At 33.8% G+C, this 19922-nt stretch overlaps 2 protein-coding genes and 1 long non-coding RNA gene across 3 annotated transcripts; 1 reads left to right on the top strand and 2 right to left on the bottom strand.

Moving 5' to 3' along the window:
• Positions 1 to 6057: 6057 nt before the first annotated feature.
• Positions 6058 to 11568, top strand: LOC140985689 (beta-galactosidase). Its single transcript, XM_073453572.1, has 17 exons — positions 6058 to 6536; positions 6706 to 6801; positions 6906 to 7018; positions 7111 to 7177; positions 7286 to 7378; positions 7587 to 7730; positions 8086 to 8174; positions 8273 to 8378; positions 8467 to 8554; positions 9342 to 9460; positions 9549 to 9713; positions 9843 to 10015; positions 10149 to 10258; positions 10710 to 10819; positions 10971 to 11081; positions 11168 to 11278; positions 11374 to 11568. The coding sequence occupies exons 1-17, from the start codon at positions 6363 to 6365 to the stop codon at positions 11563 to 11565; spliced, it is 2061 nt and encodes a 686-aa protein (XP_073309673.1). The 5' UTR covers positions 6058 to 6362; the 3' UTR covers positions 11566 to 11568.
• A 556-nt stretch (positions 11569 to 12124) lies between these two features.
• Positions 12125 to 13560, bottom strand: LOC140985691 (uncharacterized). Its single transcript, XR_012176820.1, has 2 exons — positions 12570 to 13560; positions 12125 to 12506 (listed from the first exon to the last, which is right to left on the bottom strand). It is a non-coding gene; the product is annotated as an uncharacterized lncRNA (long non-coding RNA).
• A 759-nt stretch (positions 13561 to 14319) lies between these two features.
• LOC140985690 (transmembrane 9 superfamily member 7-like) lies at positions 14320 to 18360 on the bottom strand. The gene is made up of 7 exons (XM_073453573.1): positions 18142 to 18360; positions 16877 to 17041; positions 16671 to 16780; positions 16430 to 16538; positions 16244 to 16356; positions 15856 to 16006; positions 14320 to 15778 (listed from the first exon to the last, which is right to left on the bottom strand). The coding sequence occupies exons 1-7, from the start codon at positions 18253 to 18255 to the stop codon at positions 14621 to 14623; spliced, it is 1920 nt and encodes a 639-aa protein (XP_073309674.1). The 5' UTR covers positions 18256 to 18360; the 3' UTR covers positions 14320 to 14620.
• Positions 18361 to 19922: the final 1562 nt, after the last annotated feature.

The raw sequence follows: 19922 nt of genomic DNA on the forward strand, positions 1-19922 counted from the left end.
CTCAAGTTAGATATCTGAACTTAAACATACTACTGATCTTATCTGTCGAATTGAGAAGCAAGAAGCTATGCTGGCAAGACATATTGAAACCATTGGGACTCAGATATCCGAGATGATTGTGTTATTACAAGGGAGAAATGGTGATGTCAAAATATGGGAGAAATCCGAAAGAACAAGAAAAATCTAAACTTTCCTCTTCGTCATCTCAGCTCAAGTAGCACATACTAACCAAGCCACGCATCTCTTCACTCGTTCGAGAGAGGATAAATCATGAGATAGAACTCTTACAGAATTTTCATGTTTTATTGTTGCACATTAATTTAAGTTCTTATCTCTTATTTATAATAGACATTTTAATTTTTAAATCATCAAAAAATGAGAAATTGTTAAGGAAAAATTTATATTTAAATTTTTGTAATAACAAATTAAACTGATTTAACACAAGCTAATACTATGCAGATTAATAAATTGAACTAAACAATACTACAAGTACGATGATCAACCTACGTTGTTATCAGCTAAACTGAACAGCCGGATTGAGTTGTATAAATTTTTCAATATGATAGATAGAGTTTCTTCATCAGCACAACTTGAACCAATCTGTTTGAACATAACATATTTGAATACCAGTCTGTCAATATTATCCGAAGACAAACTGTATATCTACCAATTTATGATAAAGTTATCAACAAGAATAAAAGAGAGAAGATATGTTGGTTACACTTTTCAGCTAGTTTCCAAAGAATTGGAATGAGCATATACTATTTTTGACAAAACAACAAAGACATGTGTCGATATCTGCATAAATGTCTGCTACCTAGTACGTCTATGAGAACCAAATATATTTATTGACGTTGGAGACTAACACTTATAAATAAGGAAGGCAAAAACTTGTGTGAGACAGTATCACGGGTCGTCTTTTGTGGGACAGATATCTTATTTGGGTCATCTATGAAAAATATTACTTTTTATGCTAAGAGTGTTATCTTTTATTGTGAATATCGGTAGGGTTGATCTGTTTCACAGATAAAGATTCGTGAGACCGAGAGACCTACTCAATAAAGAATGCATCAAGACTGAAGATCTCTCAGGAAAACTACTACTTCTTTATCAATATTCATCATGCATTCAAATCGTACATCATCTTAAAAGATTCATCTTCAAAATATCTTTGCATACACTCAGTTGTTTATGGGATGAAATTTTAGTAAAAATTTAATAAATTTTTGGAAATCGCGTTTTAGAAAGAAAAAAAAAGATTTGTGACGATTATGTATATGAAATATTTATATGGATTCCAAATAATTTTTCAAAGTTATTAATTGTTGTATTATATCAGTCTAATGTTACGTAATCTGTGCAATATATTTTCTTATATAGTCGTTTGTTGACTTCCATTTCAATGATATCGTCATGTTCATCAACCTTGTCGGGTGAAAAAAATAATATAAAAATAACTAATAATAATAAAAATAATATTTTCGTTATCCTTTACTTACTTTGCAATCTTACCCTAACCTAAGTGCCCATCCTCAAATTATATTTATATAATTTCTTTAAATAATTATTTTTAAAGAAATAATTATCACATATCAACATCTTTTCGAATCAATGATGAAATTTGTTACATTTTGGTCCAAACTCGATAATTCATCCCAAATTTAAGATATCAGAGTCAGAAAAACCATTAATTACTAATATTGAATATGAACATTTCATGTATACTTCGAGCGTGTGTGTGTGTATACTTCGAGCGTGTGTGTATGTGTATGTGTATGTGTGTGTGTATCTATGTCGATAAGGAGTGATATACCGTACCTATCGTATCGAAAATCCTATACCGTATATCATACCGAAAATTTTCTGTATACCGAAAATTTCGGTACATATAACTAGCATACCGATTATATCGAAATTGTACGATATACTGAGATTTCGGTACGATATCGGTATATACCGTTTTATACCGAAAAAAACATTACATTTTAAAATTTTTATAAATTTATTGTTTTAAAATATTATATATTTTAAGATTTTTGTATATTTTTTCGGTATTTCGGTATATATCGAAATTTTCAAATTGCATACCGTTATCGAACCGAAAAATTCGATATTGTTACCGTACCGTACTGAAATCTTCGATATACCGAAATTTCGATAATTCGGTATTTTTCGATACGGTAATCTCGGTATACCAAAAATTCGATATTTTTTCCCACACTTAACTTATCGATTGCACGATTGGACTGCTCAAGCCAAATTCTACTATTCATTACGTTATCTTCAATTTCTTTATAATAAAATTTCAAATTCCAAAATCTAATAAAGAATTCACCTCCCATGCATGTATCGAGAGTGGCCAAATTTTTATTAAATTATAATAGTAATAATAATAATAATAATGATAATGATAATGATATAGTTTGGTCCTCTTGCATTTATGCCGTCGTGGAATTAAAAAATCACATTAACTTGAATAAATAATTAATTTAAAACTGTAACTTTTATACTTGTTACGTTGTGTTTTTGATTAAAAATTAAGTTTTAAATAAACACGATTCACTAATTAATAAATATATAAAATATTAAAAATAATAAAGAAATGTTATTATTTTCACATGGCATGCCGCATCGTAGAAGCCAACGTACATAAGAATTTGAACGAATACGTAAGATGGGTCTCATAATTAATTATGATTAGTTCGAGAAAATGATGTTTGTTTTGTCATATAGTATTAATATTCCTTTTCATAAAATTAAAAAAAGCTAAAATATAATTATAAAATGTGATAAAAAAAATTAAAAAAAAAATTTGGGTAGTTTAAAACCTAATAAAACATGGATTTTCATGTCATCCAGCTTAATTATTTTCCAATTTTAGAAGTGTTTAAACTTATTATCTAAATTTCAGTCTTTTTTTGACTCCATGAATGAAAGAATAGATCTATTGTGAGACCGTCTCATAGACCTGTATCTATGAAATTGGTCGATCTGACTCATATTTACTATGAAAACTAATATTTTTGACATTAAAACAATATTTTTTTATGATTTGTGATGAGTTGAAGATCTGTCTTATAAAATTGATCCGTGTAACGGTTTCACAAAAATAACCGTCCAAATTGAAAATATCATAATTCATAAGATTAATTAGAAGTATCTAGTTTAACAACTATAATAATTTTGACAAGAGAGAGAAGTCCTTGATTTAGGGGTATTAATTTAGCCTTTTGCTCCGAAATACTCCCAAAATTGGTTCATATCACACCTAGAGCAAAATTTTTGAATTAGAAGTTGATCAGCCATGTCCAAAATAAAACAAGCTAATTATTAAAATAAATTTGGAAAGTGAAATCGTCCCAATCCTACATAATATACATTTTTTTTTGAGTTTTATATTATTTCTAAAAAATTATTAAAAAACCATACTAAAAATTAGTTTTTAGAGATTCATAAATCATACTCATCAAGAAATCTAAACAAATTTCGATGACAATCTACTCATATGGGCTCTCTCTCTCTCTATATTCTTAATTTTCTTTCCACTAAGTTTATTATGACATGTCAACGATGTGCATATTTACAATAAAATATATGTGAGACATGTCAACCATACTCATATTTACAATAATAAGTAATACTTTTAGATAATAGATATCTTGTGAGATGGGTCAACTCTGCTCATATTTGTAATAATAAGTAATACTTTTGACATAAAAAATAAATTTTTTTTATAGATAACCCAAATGAGATATATGTCTCAAAAAACTGACTCGTGAAACCGTCCCACTGAAATGTTTGTGTTTTCTAAGTCTCCCCTAGTATTAGGACAATTTTAATTTTGTCAATGAAATCAAGTTTATTTTACCAGCACATACAATTCAATTAATTATAATTAAGCCATGATCATGACTCTTAAGCTAACCGGTGCTCTTTTTGTCCTACATCACCATGACATAATTAAGAAGAGATTAAATTAATGAAATAGACTTGTGATAATTTTTTTATATTTATTTCATTGATGTTACCATTTGAACATTATACTATACCAATAACTACTATCTAAATATTTAGATTACTCTTCTATAAATCAGACCATATTGTCAGTTAAAATAATTTCGATTTTATTTCAAATTATGAATGAAAATCCTTTCTATGGCCTTGGCTGATCGGGGACAAACATCGTATTGTAAGATTTTATTTTTTTAATGAATATTCGATGATTCATTTACAAAACAAAATCAAACAAAGTAAAAGCTAAATTTTAATTTTATTTAACACGAAATTCATTAAAGAGGTAATCATTATTATACTAGGAATTGATAGATGCTATCTATATGAATAGTATTATTATTTATCAAATACATGATACATGTATTGAGTGATAAATTATGACAATTAATTTATATATCGTGATTAAATGAATGATCATTATTTATTAATTTAATATATATATCATATCTTGAGTGGATAAAGAAACGGAGAACCCACCCAGCACTCTCGTCTGGGCGCGTGAAGTTACGCTCTAGACCGCGTTTGGTTCCACCGACAACGTTGAGGGCCGGGAAAATACACAATCTATTAGCATGGCATTTCCAAAAAAGTTATATATTATTTTCAAATACATGTATATATATATTATTTGCAAAAAAAGAAAAAATATATTGTATATCATATTTATTTTAAAATTTTAAGCTTTTTTAATATAAAATAAGATAAAATATTATTGTCAAAAGCAAATTATTTCCACAGCTAACTTGATATTTTTCAGTATAAGTTTAAATAATCAAGTTATTCTTTTTAAATTAAATTAATATAATAAAATTTTGAAATTCAAATTTATATATAATAAAAGTTATTAGGTAAAATACTAAATTAAATTGTGTAGGTATCTTAAGAGGCGAATATATCTTGCTCATATTTACAATAATATGTAATATTTTTGACATAAAAAGTAATATTTTCTCGTGAGTGACCCAAATAAGAGACACGTATTACAAAAGCGACTCGTGAAACTGTCTCACAGAAGTTTTTGTGATTAAATTATATTTCATTTGGTCTTTCCATAGAATAAGATATATTTCTTAAAACAATAAAACATGAATAATGCACAATTGAACATGAAACATAAAGCAAAAATAAAAAAAGGTAATTAGTAATTACCTTTGGAATAAACATAAATATACTTTAATTGATACGTTCGCGGTTACCAATGAGTAATCATATTTATTTCAAACATAAATTATACATATTACATAGGGATCTTCATTTGACCGCTCAATCCCGAACCGGTTTAATTTGGAACGGGTAATTGGTTTAAGATTGAACTGAATCCGCGAATCCGCATAATATCGAACTGTATTGAGTTACCCGAAAACGGATCCAAAAACGTATTAATTTGATATGGTTGAATATGATCCAATGATATATTTATTTTTTTGTTATTTTGTTTCACATTTAACGTTTCGGATTCAGATTGATTTATTCCGATAAATCTACTTCGATGTTCCAAAAGATTGGTTGAATTTCATTATCTCACAATCTATAACTGGTTCGATCCGGTTTAATAACATCATTTGAATTATATTAATATTTGAGCACATTAAATGTGTGTGCAATATAAAAACTACTTTTTTATATATAGAGAAATTTAAATTAATTGAAAAGATAATAGATTAGTTAAAATATAATTTCAAGAAATAATTATTTATATTATCTCCTTAATAGGATTGAAAGATATAAAATAAATGTTATTTTAGGAAAATAAAATCAATAAACTGATACAATAAATGTTATATATGTAGATTTAGTAATTAAATTAGTAAGCGGATCTCTCGCTTAATATGAGAATAAGTATAAATATAAATTATTATGCTTTCCTTAAAAAATCTCGATTTAAAATAATACTTTATTATATATATATATATAAATAGTTTTTTTTTTAAAAAAAATTAAAGGGTAAAAGGGGGCCCATTTGTGGGTCCGAAAGCCTAAACGGGTCCCACTTTCACACTCATAACCACCCATACCTTCTGTTTTATAAAAGCAGCTGCAAAGCACCCATAACTCACAGCTCCCAAAAGTCTCGTTTCATTACGCAATACAAAGCTGATAACACACTTTTACTGTGTGTTTAGTGACCTTGTTCGGTCATCATTTCTTGGGGGGGTAAGAGGGAAAAAACAAGAGAAATATTTGATAACGGGCCAGACAGTTGTTGGTCTTTAATTTCTTGACCGTGTGTGGCTAAAAGAGGTATAGAATAAAGTGTAGGAGGGAAAGAAGAGCCAAAGAATATAGTAAAGAAAGTAGGGGTCAAAAGCTGAAATCTTGAAGGGTTTTTTTTTTTTAGCTTTCGAATTATGGGTGGGAAGATTGCTAGCAATGTATTTTTGCTTGTGGGATTGGTGTTTCTGAGTTCTTGGATTTCTTGTGGAATGGGTTCTGTTTCTTACGACCATAGGGCAATTTCTGTCAATGGGCAGAAAAGGATTCTTATTTCTGGATCTATTCACTATCCGAGAAGCACACCTGAGGTATATATCTGTGCTAAATGTAGTTGGTTAAATATTTCATTGGATGGATTTACACATCCCAAATGCAGTTTGCTTGATTTTTATTTAGGGTAAAGCTGTTGTAGTTTTATATATTTATAAAATATAATGTCTTTTTTGAAGAAATGTTTTTATCTTTGGGATGTTACAGATGTGGCCGAGTCTTATTCAGAAAGCAAAAGATGGTGGTTTGGATGTGATTCAGACTTATGTTTTTTGGAATGGGCATGAACCTGAACCTGGAAAGGTCAGTTATTTATGGCCAGTTTGTGATAATTTTTACTAGGCTTGTTCTCTTTTATGTGTATATCCTGCTTCAGTTGTTTAAGTACGTCTTTTTCTTTTTTCCAGTATTATTTTGAAGAAAGGTATGATTTGGTAAAGTTTATCAAAGTGGTGCATCAAGCCGGGCTTTATGTTCATCTCAGAATTGGCCCCTATGCTTGCGCTGAGTGGAATTTTGGGTAATATATAATATTAGAGAGTGAAAATAGAATTTCCCATATTCTTTGACATAATGTTCATATTCTGAGCCCCTTCTGTGTATTTATTCCAGTGGTTTTCCTGTCTGGCTAAAGTATGTTCCAGGCATTAGTTTCAGGACAAATAATGGGCCTTTTAAGGTAAGGCAACTGATATTTTGTTATATGAGTAATCGGAATAGTTTATTGTCTTATTTGAGACTGATTGGTTTTCTTTTGTGCTTTTGGTGTCGGAATGTTTTACACAAGGATGCCATGCAAAAATTCACAACCAAGATTGTGAATATGATGAAAGCTGAAAGGTTGTATGAAACTCAAGGTGGCCCAATCATTCTATCTCAGGTATACGAAATCCTCTCGGTTTTTCTCTTGTTTGCGATGCTTTGAAACAATATGAGCTATGACAGGCCCAGAGCTTCATTCGAGGACGCCTAGATGGGTTCAGGGCTCAATTTGATGGATTTTTGGGGCAAAACTTGCCTTATAGGAAATATGACGTATGTAAAGACAAATATGAGGCAGCCTGTAAGATTTCTTTTGTGCGTGACAGATTGAGAATGAGTATGGACCAATGGAATATGAGCTTGGTGCTGCTGGCAGGGCATACTCCGATTGGGCTGCCAAAATGGCTGTGGATCTTGGCACTGGTGTTCCATGGGTCATGTGCAAACAAGATGATGCCCCCGATCCAGTTGTACGTAATCCCATTTTTTTTAATCAGATTATTGGCGATTCATGTACTGTGTTTCATAGTCATCACTGTTATGGCTTTGCTACCGACCATGGTTTTTCGTTGTGTATGTATATGTATATGTATATGTGTATGTATGTATTGATGTTTACATATATACCCTTGTTGAATAGAATGCTCCACGCTCCAATTCTCGTGTACTTTAAAGAATGTTCACAACTCCCATATGACAATGACCTTATATTTTCTCACAACTCTATGAGCCTCTGTTTTGCATAAAACTCTATAACTTATTGAGATGTATTATGATATGAATATTTTCTTGATATTCACCGTTGGTGTGCGCTTCATCAAGCAGATTAATACCTGCAATGGTTTCTATTGTGATTACTTCTCTCCCAATAAGGCTTACAAACCCAAGATGTGGACTGAAGCCTGGACTGGCTGGTAAATATCGAAACAAGTGATTTAGTGAACTTTCATTACTTTCAACGCCTTTTCTATGTTCATATCACTGGAAAATAACATATCGAAATGTTTTTTAGGTTTACTAAATTTGGTGGCCCAGTTCCATACCGACCAGTTGAGGATTTGGCATTCTCTGTTGCAAAATTCATTCAGAAAGGGGGATCTTTTATTAACTATTATATGGTAAAAATGGACCATCATCTAAATTCTTGACTGTGTACATGTGGTGATAGATTTGGCTTGATTTATTTTGTTTCTCCTGTTTTGTCAGTATCATGGAGGAACAAACTTCGGGAGGACTGCTGGTGGTCCATTCATTGCAACTAGCTATGATTATGATGCCCCGCTTGATGAATATGGTATGGCTCCTAAGTTTTGTTTTTGTTCTTGTTATTTGCTCATGATACATGTAGCACGATATGCCATGCATAATTTGAACTTGGAACTATTGAACTGCAATTTTGTTGCGCTATTTTGATTGATAAACATATCTACTTGTCTAGCGCAAACCATCGTATGCCACGTCTGGAGAAGATGACTTCTTTTTCATTTTCAAAGTAGATAAGAGGGGCTGTTTATCAAATTTATGCGACTAATAGCAGTCGTCACCCTCGATATCACTGTCATTGTGGGCTGTAATTGTTACAAGTGAGACAAAGGGATTGTGGAGAAATTACCTCGTGTTGATAGATGACATGTTGGTCTTGTAGTAGACTTTGAGGCAAAAGGTGTTGGAAGATTAAGCATACACATGTACCGCTTCAACTTACTCTAGATCGTTCCCCTCAAATGAAAAACAAATTCAAATTTTATGTATAATTTTGTAATTTTGCCGCCTCTTTCAAAGTCCTGGATGTGCCCTATGGGTCCATTCTTCATTTCATGAGACATCCATTTTGTGCCAACGGCTGTTATATCACAAATCCTTTGTCATATTGCTTTCAAATATAACGGATATTTTGGTGAAAAATTTGTTGTCATATCTTTGTATTGACTTTTATGGTTCCCGCCATTCTTGTTGATTATTGTACCTCTCTTTACCCTTCCTTTGCATAGTTTTATGTCTGATTGTACCATTCATGTCATCATCTTCTAAAGTGATAGGAGGCTCCAGCTGAAGTAATGAACTTTTTTTTTTTGACATAGGGCTATTGAATCAGCCTAAATGGGGTCATTTGAAGGATCTCCATAGAGCTATAAAACTCTGTGAGCCAGCTCTATTATCTGGAGTTCCCTCTTCCATTCCACTCGGAAACTTTCAGGAGGTTGGGATTAGTTTTGATTCTATTCCATGGGTACTCTGTTTGTAATGAAAATGAACATCGTACCGTTCCTATATTTTTCACCTTACAGGCTCATGTTTTCAAATCAACATCTGGAGCCTGTGCTGCTTTTCTCGCAAACTACAACCAGCATTCATTTGCGAAGGTCTCTTTTGGGAATGCGCACTACAACTTGCCTCCTTGGTCTATCAGTATCCTTCCTGATTGCAAGAATACGGTTTATAACACCGCAAGGGTGAGCAAAAGATTGTTTCAGTGAATATTTTTTATTTTTTTGTTATGTATACAATGTTTCTCGAGTTCATTTTCAAGAAAATTTAATTGTGGAGAATTAAGTTGACATCCATTATAATTTCTTGTGAAGATTGGTGCTCAGAGTGCACAAATGAAGATGGCCCCAGTTGGCAAAGGATTTTCTTGGCAATCCTACAACGAAGAGACATCATCTTATAATGATAATTCGTTCACAACGGTTGGATTGCGTGAACAACTCAATACCACCAGAGACAACACCGATTATTTGTGGTATTCAACAGAGTAAGTACACATGTAACTGTTAGAAATCAAGGAATATATTCTGGAATCAGATATGATATTATCAAGATAACAATATATTCATATTGTTTAAAAAACACTACCACAAAATTTAATGACACTTTCTATTTTTCAGTGTGAAGATTGATCCCCGTGAAGGATTTTTAAGAGGTGGGACGTGGCCTGTTCTTACCGTCTTATCTGCAGGCCATGCCTTGCATGTATTCATTAATGGACAATTATCAGGTGGGTCATTCTTTTGATAAGCACATCTAAAAGCTTTACTATCATGTTCAACCAATGGACAACCAAAAGCACTCTGCTTCAATTTATTTATTTAGAGAAGTAATTTCGGGAAAATTTGTAAAATAACCTCGGTCAACTATTTAATTAAGAAAATTACCTCCTCAGTGTATCATTTGAGGAGGTCGTTTTCTTAATTAAATAGTTGACCGAAGTTAAAAAACAAAATACCCCAATAATTTCTTGGGAATCCCTTCTCTGGGAGGACGAGGAGCTAAAATCGATAATTTATTTCAATTCCGGTTTTGGATTCATTGTGATTGAGTATCCCTGTTCTGTCTCAACATAAGAAATATGTTTCTTCATGATGTAATTTTTTTCTTAGGAGCCTTAACAATCAGCTGTTGGACCATTAGTTCTGATTTGGTCACTTTTCTTATGCATTTTCTTGCAGGAACTGCCTATGGAAGTCTAGAGAGCCCCAAGCTAACTTTCAGTCGAGGTGTGAATCTGAGAGCTGGGATCAACAAAATTTCTCTCCTGAGCATTTCTGTTGGTCTTCAGGTTCTTCCAGTTCTCTTTCTCCTCTAAATACATCACGTGGAAGAATATTTTTTTGACCAAACAACAATCGAATTAGAGATTTGTAGATTGTATACAGTTGATGCATCATATTCACTCTTGTTTTTTTCCTTTTTTTGTGCGCTGAGATCAGAATGTTGGTCCACATTTTGAAACATGGAATACTGGTATTCTTGGTCCAATTTCACTCAGTGGTCTGAACGAGGGGAGAAGAGACTTAACATGGCAAAAATGGTCTTACACGGTTAGTCGTTTTATTTTCATAATTGTCTCATTTTCCAAGATTCTTGATTTTTTGTTTTTTCAAACTTCTGCTTTGTTTTTGGGCAGATTGGTCTTCAAGGAGAATCTCTGAGTCTTCATTCAATCAGTGGAAGCTCTTCTGTTGAATGGGTTGAAGGTTCCTTTGTTGCTGAACGACAACCCTTGACTTGGTACAAGGTGAGTGTGTTTTCCTCATCTTCATGACCCCAAATTTCTCGATTTTTAGCTGGAATCTACTAAATCTGGAGAACCTGCTAATTGTTTTTTGCCAGACTACTTTCAATGCTCCGGATGGAAACGAACCGTTGGCTTTGGATATGGACACCATGAGTAAAGGTCAGGTGTGGATAAATGGCCAAAGCATTGGGCGATATTGGAATCAGTACAAAGCATCCGGGGACTGTGGTGCCTGCAATTATGCTGGCTGGTTCAATGAGAAAAAATGCCTAAGAAATNATATATAAATGTTCTCATCCTATATATAATAAATTGGACTAAACCACAAAACCTGTTTTTAAGGTATCACGTTCCTCGGTCCTGGCTCTATCCATCAGGAAATCTTTTGGTTGTCTTTGAAGAATGGGGAGGAAATCCGAATGGAATTTCTTTAAACAAAAGGGAAGTAGCAAGTGTATGTGCTGACATAAACGAATGGCAACCAACCTTAATCAACTGGCAAATGCAATCATCAGGAAAAGTAAACAAGCCATTGAGGCCCAAAGCTCACCTGTCCTGTGACCCTGGCCATAAGATTTTGTCAATCAAATTCGCTAGCTTTGGTACCCCGGAGGGCATTTGTGGAAATTACCGACAGGGAAGTTGTCATGCATTCCATTCATACGACGTTTTTCAAAGGGTACATGTGTAACTTCAAACTCTTAATCACCACTTCTTTCCTTTAATTAATTTTAGATTAGTTTGATCCTCCTGAACATTGTGTCGTGGATATAGACCTTTCTGGCCTAGCCACGTAATTCTATTTTCTATTAATTCTCTTTTCACTATATTTCCATTATCTAAAACTCAGCAAGATCTTTCTTCTGGTGTCTTATTCTGTCATTGGCTTGTCCGTGTCCTTTTTGCAGTATTGTGTTGGACAACAATCTTGTACAGTACCCGTTACACCCGCAATCTTTGGGGGAGATCCGTGTGCAAATGTTATGAAGAAACTCTCCGTCGAGGCCATCTGCAGTTGATGGAAACAAAACATCCCTCTTTCGTCTCTACCTGTCTTGGATAAAGATCTTCTAATGTTTTCTATTCGTTACAGCTATTTTCTTCGAGCTTTGCTAAGGGTGAAGTTGTACATATATGCAACACACCATTTTAGCCGAAGCTTGCATAGATATTGAAAGTTGATACGAAAGATAAGATTATCACTAGTAGATATTGTAGTATGTTGTCCCTTTGGAACTCGCCATTTTTTAACTTGAAATTTGAGGTGAAGAGGGATATTAGATTGCTGCACTTTGGGACGATAAATGAGTTCATGTGCATGTGGTGTTGTTTTCTTGTTTAAAAGAGCAATAATATCATTGCTCGGCCTTTAATATGTGATTGTTCCCTATTTATCAAGGAAGAAAGCTTTACGTTACTAATTGGTCTTCCTGTTATGTTTTCAATTAATTTAGTTTAAATAAATGATTTGCTTCGGAGTATAGGATTGCCTGACAGATTTGCTTTTAAACTATCCACCATTTAGTACAAGCAAAAATCAAAAAGTTGCCAAATTATTCCGAGATATCGTTATTCCCCAACTGACTTTAGTTAAATATGTTTGTTTTATTTTAAGGTTTCTATGTAAGACAGGATTGGAAACTGACAGCCTTGTGGCCTCTCTGGGTTCCGAGGAGGCTCTTCTGAGGATTTGTTTTGCTGGGTTGTTGATTTTGGACAAGGGGACGATCTCCAAACTTTTGTTCTTTCTCCGTTGGAGTGTTTGGCTAGCTCGAAATAAGCGGTTTTTGTGAATGCTTCAGTAATTGCTTATATGGATTATTTCGGTGGGAATCATGGGGCGCGATCACGAGCGAATTGTCTTGTTTTTTGCAACTTGTATCCGTTGTGAATGCTTCAGTAATTGCTTCTATGGATTATTTCGGTAAGAATTGTGGAGGCACGATCACAAGCAAATTGTCTTATTTGTTGCAACTTATACCTGAAAGGAATTTTCATCCCGCATTTAGCTGAATTTTTGGCAGTGAAAGAGGGTGGTTGCTAAAGTTCATTGTTCAAAATTGATTGTTGAAACGGTTGTGACATCTGTTATAAAATTTGAGATAGCTTTTTGTGCTCTAATGTAGCAAACTCTTCGATTGTTCATTGATCTAGGCATGACAACCAAGTAGTACATGTGTTGGTCAATAGATGTATGCAGTCTAGATGCCACTTAGAATTTAAAGATGCCATTCATTTGTATTCATCTAAAGTTGTCTTTTGACATGGTTATTTGATAATGAAATCTATTCACCCCAAAAATAAAAACATATAATTTAAATTGAATAACATTGTGAAAAAGTAGGGAAACTAAAATGAGCAGCTGTGTTTTCATTAAAGACAAAAAACTTGTGTGAGACGATCTCACGGGTCGTATTTTGTGAGACAGATATATTATTTAGGTTATCTATGAAAAAGTATTACTTTTTATGCTAAGAGTATTACTTTTTATTGAGAATATCGGTAGGATTGACCCATCTCTCAGATAAAGATTCGTGAGACCGTAGACCTACTTTTCAGTTAATAAGGTAAAAATAAAAATCGAAGATATTAAATTTTGAAAAAAAAAAAAGAAGATTAATATTAAATAAAATGGATGCATAACCACACCCTTCGATGCTAGTTAGTAAAAAAATTTATCTCGAAGGCAAATAATTGATAGGATGTAGGGATCTGCTGTGTCTGATCGTTCATAAGTCGGCTCATTAGTTTAAACAATAGCCAGTTCCATTACTCATCGAATACTCCGAGTAACTCTTTTTTAAAAGTCTAAACTATATTCAATCTTAATTTTCCATAAATCGTCTAGACTAAACTATCAGTTTTTTCACAAAAAAAAAAAAATCAAACGTAGTTTGCAACAAGACATTATCAAAATTCAAAACTCGGATTGTTTTCAAATCCATGTCGAATAGTGTGCTGAAGTAGAATCAACACCGGAGAGCTGATTATACATTAGGAAGTGCAGGAAAAAAGAAAGAAAGAAAGAAAAAAAGAAAAAATGGATGAAACAGTAAAATAAATAAATATATAAAGGAAAAAGACCATAATCCCTTGGCCACAACTACATGGGAGCCTAAAGTGAACAAAACCATAATTAATTAAGAATAAGGCAAAAGGGCTATGCTGGTAACAGAAGCATGGATAAGTTCCATAGTCGCTGAAAATTTTACATAGTTTAAAGATCTCATATCATGCAGATTCCAAGCACCTGATTCTACTTTCATTCTATAATACTGAAATGATACGGGGCCAAACTACATTGAAACTGTTGAATTTCATTCCAAATCACTCATTCTTGCATCAGTCGATTTTCACAGAGGAATAGATCTTCCTGACAAACCAGAAGCACGCATAGAAGCCAATTGTTCCAGTCAACACAAAAAAGGCATACGATGCGATTAACATGTACCCGAAATACAAAATACCCGAAACAAGTTTGGTGATTTCCAGTTTGGTGAAGAAGTAGAAAGCCGAGTATAAGAAAAGGTACAAGGCGGAGGAGCCAGCGGTTAAGTAAGCTCTCCACCACCAATGATAGTCTTCGCTGCACAACTGGAAATAGCAGAGGACAACTGTAATCTCAGCAGACGTGACGATTAGTATCAGAAAGACGATGAAGAGGAAACCAAAGATGTAATAGAACTGGTTTAGCCAGATGGAAGTCAAGATGAAGAACAATTCGATAAAAACGGCCCCAAATGGGAGAATGCCTCCGATGAGTATAGAGAATATTGGTGTCATGTACCAGGCTTGTTCAGGAACTTGTCTTGGGATTTTGTTGGTCTTTACTGGATCTTCAATTACAGGCTTCTTGAAACCAAGATAACTACCAACGAAAACTAACGGTACTGATATTCCAAACCATAAGCACACAAGAGCGAACATGGTTCCGAAGGGTACAGCTCCAGATGATTTTTCCCCCCAGATGAGAGCATTCAGCACAAAAAAGAATGCAAACAGGATACCAGGAAACATGAAAGCCGTTTTTAAGGTGTTTCTCTTCCACTCGGTGCCTTTGAACATTTTATACAAACGAGAGGATGAGTAGCCAGCAAATAATCCCATGAACACCCATAACAGAACCATGGCAGTCATTAGGCCTCCACGGTTTGAAGGTGAGAGGAAACCGAGCAAAGCAAAGATCATTGTCACTAATGTCATTCCAAAGATCTGGACACCGGTACCAACATAAACACACAGCAATCCTGAATTTATAGGTGCCCGAAAGACATCTCCATGAACAAGTTTCCACCCCGTTTCTTCTTGAGCTTCATCTTGGGTTTCCAATTGATTATAGTTTGCAATATCTCTGTAAAGAGTTCTCATCATTATCATGGCAACCATACCAGACAAGAAGAGAACGATCATCAAAGAGTTGATGATAGAGAACCAGTGAATTTGATCATCGTTCATTAGGAGGTAGGTATCCCAGCGTGATGCCCACTTAATATTACTTTCCTACAACATATTGTGTGCCTTCAATTTCGCACAAGACAATAAAACAATAGGAAAAATTAGGGTTAGAAAACAAGTACCTTGAAAGTAACATCGTAAGAAAATACAACATCCTTGCCCGCAACTACTTCCTGCGGTGCCATACCTCCCTGGATCAAATTTTTGGTGTTTGGGGAGCACGTTGTCACCTTAGGGTTGTTCTCGTCCCACTCTTTATACTCGTGATTGATACTGTTGAAACGTATTAGGTGAATGTATAAGCGAGTAGAGGAAAACCAATTCCTCAACAAGGTAAAATTCAATCATTGTTTTTTCATATGTATAATTTTAAAAATTGCATGAGAAAGAAACTCTCTTTATTCACTTCCATGATGACAAAACCTAATTCCAATTATGACACCTGGGAGGTCTCATCATGAATGCGAAACAAGAAAATTATCTAAAAGTCAATCAATAGAAATAGCAAACCTGGTTGGAGAAACTTCAAACCCAACAATTCGAGCTGATTCAGTTTCAGGATCTTTATGGTACATGACTCTGAAGCTTAGGTGGTTATGAATGAAATACTTTCCCTCTTTGCTCTGAAAGGAGTTAAAGACATCGAATCAGTGACCAAAATGCATCGTTAAAGAAAGGGAAAAAACTGTAACTTACCCCAGCATAATTTCCTATGAACCCAACACGGAAACCGTGCTCATAAGTTGTTGATGTAATTCCATCTCGCCTTTGCCGAATTACAGCTACCGGAAGGTTATCTAGAATCCTGCATGTTTTAGATGTTAGATTAGAAAATGAGAAATTACTTAGCAGAAAGCCCCAACGTTTGCAGGCTGATCCAAACAAAGTTCCAACTAGAACACAATCTATGGAGAGCTAAACTTCATTTTGCACTTACATATTGGCTCTGTATTCGTCATCAATTTTCTCCTTGAAATTTTTTGCATCTTGCTCTTCAAGAGTAACTTTGCAAGCTACTGTACAAGACTGCTCCTCTCTCATATGAAACTAATACCAGATAATTTTGTATTAGAACATAGACATGACTCGGACTATAGTGTCCTAGCAGCAGGAAAGTCCGATGAAACAGTCATGGAAGCTTACTGTGTACACTGAGTTCTCTATGCGGTCACCTCGAAGGACCTCTCCCAAGTTTTCAGCAACATTCTTAATATTTTTCGGCTTGCAATAATTTAAGAAATAGAAGTCATACGGAAGTTGTGTCTTGGTAGATGATAGCTTGTTCACTTTGACAGCAAGGTCATCCCCCTGTAACAATAAAGAGACAGCCATATCACAGATTTTATTTTAAAAAATAAATAATGAAAAGTTTAAAAAGCCAAAAGCCAGCAGAGCAGAAGCATAATAAAAGATAAAACAACAATCAGCTACTTAAATCAACAGATATATAAAACTACGATGATTATGTAAATTAAGAAATATATCAACAATGTAATATAACCCATTCATTTCAAATCTATAACATATATATAATATAAGCCACCAAACAATTCTTCAGCGGACATTTATAGGGTAAGAAAGTGTTCGTACACAAACATCAACCTCATAGTGGCCCATGCCTCATTCGTACTTACCAATGAGGAAAATAAATCAATCATCCTTATCAATTGCTACATTACAAGTTTACAACTGGAGACAAGAATATCAAATGACAGTAAGGGGTCGCCAATTTTCATAGAACCACCATACAAAATGTTAGCTGTCAATTGATTTAATTACTGAAGGTACATATAACTCCAGTCTGCGGGACCTACGAAAGTCTATTAAACAGAATCATATCAGTATCTCCAAGAATGAAATTTCTAAAAGATTTTAGAAAACGTTCATTCCTTTGGCTTTGGAAAATCTTGCGGGGCTCGCAATATCTCAAGCAGAGGGACTTCAAGGAAGAGTAGCGGGTTCCCATAATTTTCCTCGAAAACGATATTGTAACGATGAAAATGATGATAAAATACGACTAACTACCCCACTGAATACAAATGAAACATTTAAAATTCCTAATCAAAATGTAAATGCCGGAAACTCACGATCCACCTCGAATAAACTTTCGCTGCGATAACCAGAAAGTCTAACATTAGCAATGAAACTAAATGATAACACAAATAACATCAGAAATCAAATCATACTCAAAGAAACGGATAATCCCTGAATCCAGATCCAACAAATATTGCAAAAACCCTAGATCTTCACCGATCACTAAGAAAAATTCAGGAAACCAAAATTTTCAAATGAAACTGAAACTAAATACCCATAAACCGAGTATATTACTTGTAGATCCACTTATAAGGGGGAAAAACTCAAGATGCTAATCAAAGACAGAATCCAGAATGTTACACAAAATTCAGTACTTGTAGAAAATCGCGAGGGGCAACCCCCGGGAGATAAAAGGAGTGAACCGACGAAAGCAATAGAAGAAACCCGAAGGCTGCGGCGGCGATCCGACCCAAGATCCGGCGGCCCATCGATTGAATTGAGGTGAACTCTCCTGAAGCGGCGCCCCTGATTTGTGATACAACAAAGTTATGTCTCGTCGAAGAAGCAACTTAAACAAAAGTCGTTCGTCCAGTTAATTAATGGGAACTTTTAAATAAATAAATCCTCGAGACCTATTTTAATTTATATATTAGTCCTTTATCCATCGAAAATTAATTTAAATTCCCTATTTTATTTAAAATTTTGCATAGCTCTTGAGTACTCTTTTCGATACGTGACATTATTATATATATTGAGTATGCTCGAATTTATAAGACTATGCAAATTTTGCAGCCTATATACTATGAATTTTTGGGTTTATATATGTGTGTGTGTGCGCGCTCGAATTTATATAACACATCATATTTCCGTAAAATAAATTAAACATTTTACGTATTTGATCGGAATCCCGTCGTGGTATCCACCGGATTTTACAAACATCTCCTCACAGCCTAACCACGCAGTCGCAATAGATGGTCCTTGATATAGATTCTTTCAACAACACTTAGCACAACCATGTATCTTTTCCTACTTCAGAGTGTATAGTAAATTAGTTTTATTTTGAAAAGAATATGTGATTGGGATGGTAAACATTGGTTCTTTTATTCAAACACACAAAATATTATGATATAATAACCTCTCATAGAAGAGTATGAACTTGTTTAGCTAACTAATGTAGATGAAATTACAATACACATAAATTGAAAAAAAAAATTTACAAGTTTTATTTTGAAATAAAATGAAGATGTTGAATGATGTTTTTTATCTTCTTTCTGCCTTAATATATATAGAAGTCTATGTGGATTTCAAATCCGGACTTCAGAATTGTGAATCTTCTACTTGATAGTTCTGGCCGATAACATCTTTTGTTTGATGGATGTTTGATGGTCTATCATGTTGGTTGAGTTATTCATCCTCCACGATTGGAGTGTTTGGATCACATGTTTTCTTTAACTTTGTCGGAGAATATTTTTTTTGTACGGTCCCGAAGGAAAAAGTGATTTGTGTGGTCCTTCAACACTTAGAGTTGTTTCTGCAATTTGTTTTTGGTCAGATCTTGGCTGAAAACTATTAGGATCGAGAAAGAGTTTAGAAAGGGGTGAATAAACTCTTTGAAAATAGTTTCAACCGGTTGGATGTCTAATAAACAAGATATAGTTTAAAATATAAAAGCTTACGAAAAGTAAAGACACGGGATTTTTATGGATGTTCGGAGATAAGACTCTTACGTCACCATTTCTTCCTTTGTAGGAAGGATTCCACTAAAAGACATTGGCTTTACAAAACTCTTTGCAACAGCCCACTCCAATAAGGACTTAGCACACTACCTGTTTTGGAACTCTTAGTGATCACTTTATACTTGTGGATTTTAAGAATCCTCAGTTCACCAGATACCACTGTTAATCAAATAACCAAAGGTTACTGATGTAAGTAAAACAATCTGTTTTAGTAGCATGAATATGATATTTGAATGATCAGATATCTTTCTGTTGAGTCCATGCTTGATGAGCGATGATGTATGTGATCTTTGATTGCGCTTAAATTCTTTATGTATGCAGGCTTGTAGTAATTGCACTGTTGAAAGCTTGGCGATTTCTATGTGTGTCTTGTATACTTCCAACTCTTCTTATATAAGCTGTCATTGCAACGGTCGGAA

This window comes from Primulina huaijiensis, chromosome 10 (assembly GCF_012295235.1).
Source record: "Primulina huaijiensis isolate GDHJ02 chromosome 10, ASM1229523v2, whole genome shotgun sequence".
NCBI classification, from domain to species: Eukaryota; Viridiplantae; Streptophyta; class Magnoliopsida; order Lamiales; family Gesneriaceae; genus Primulina; species Primulina huaijiensis.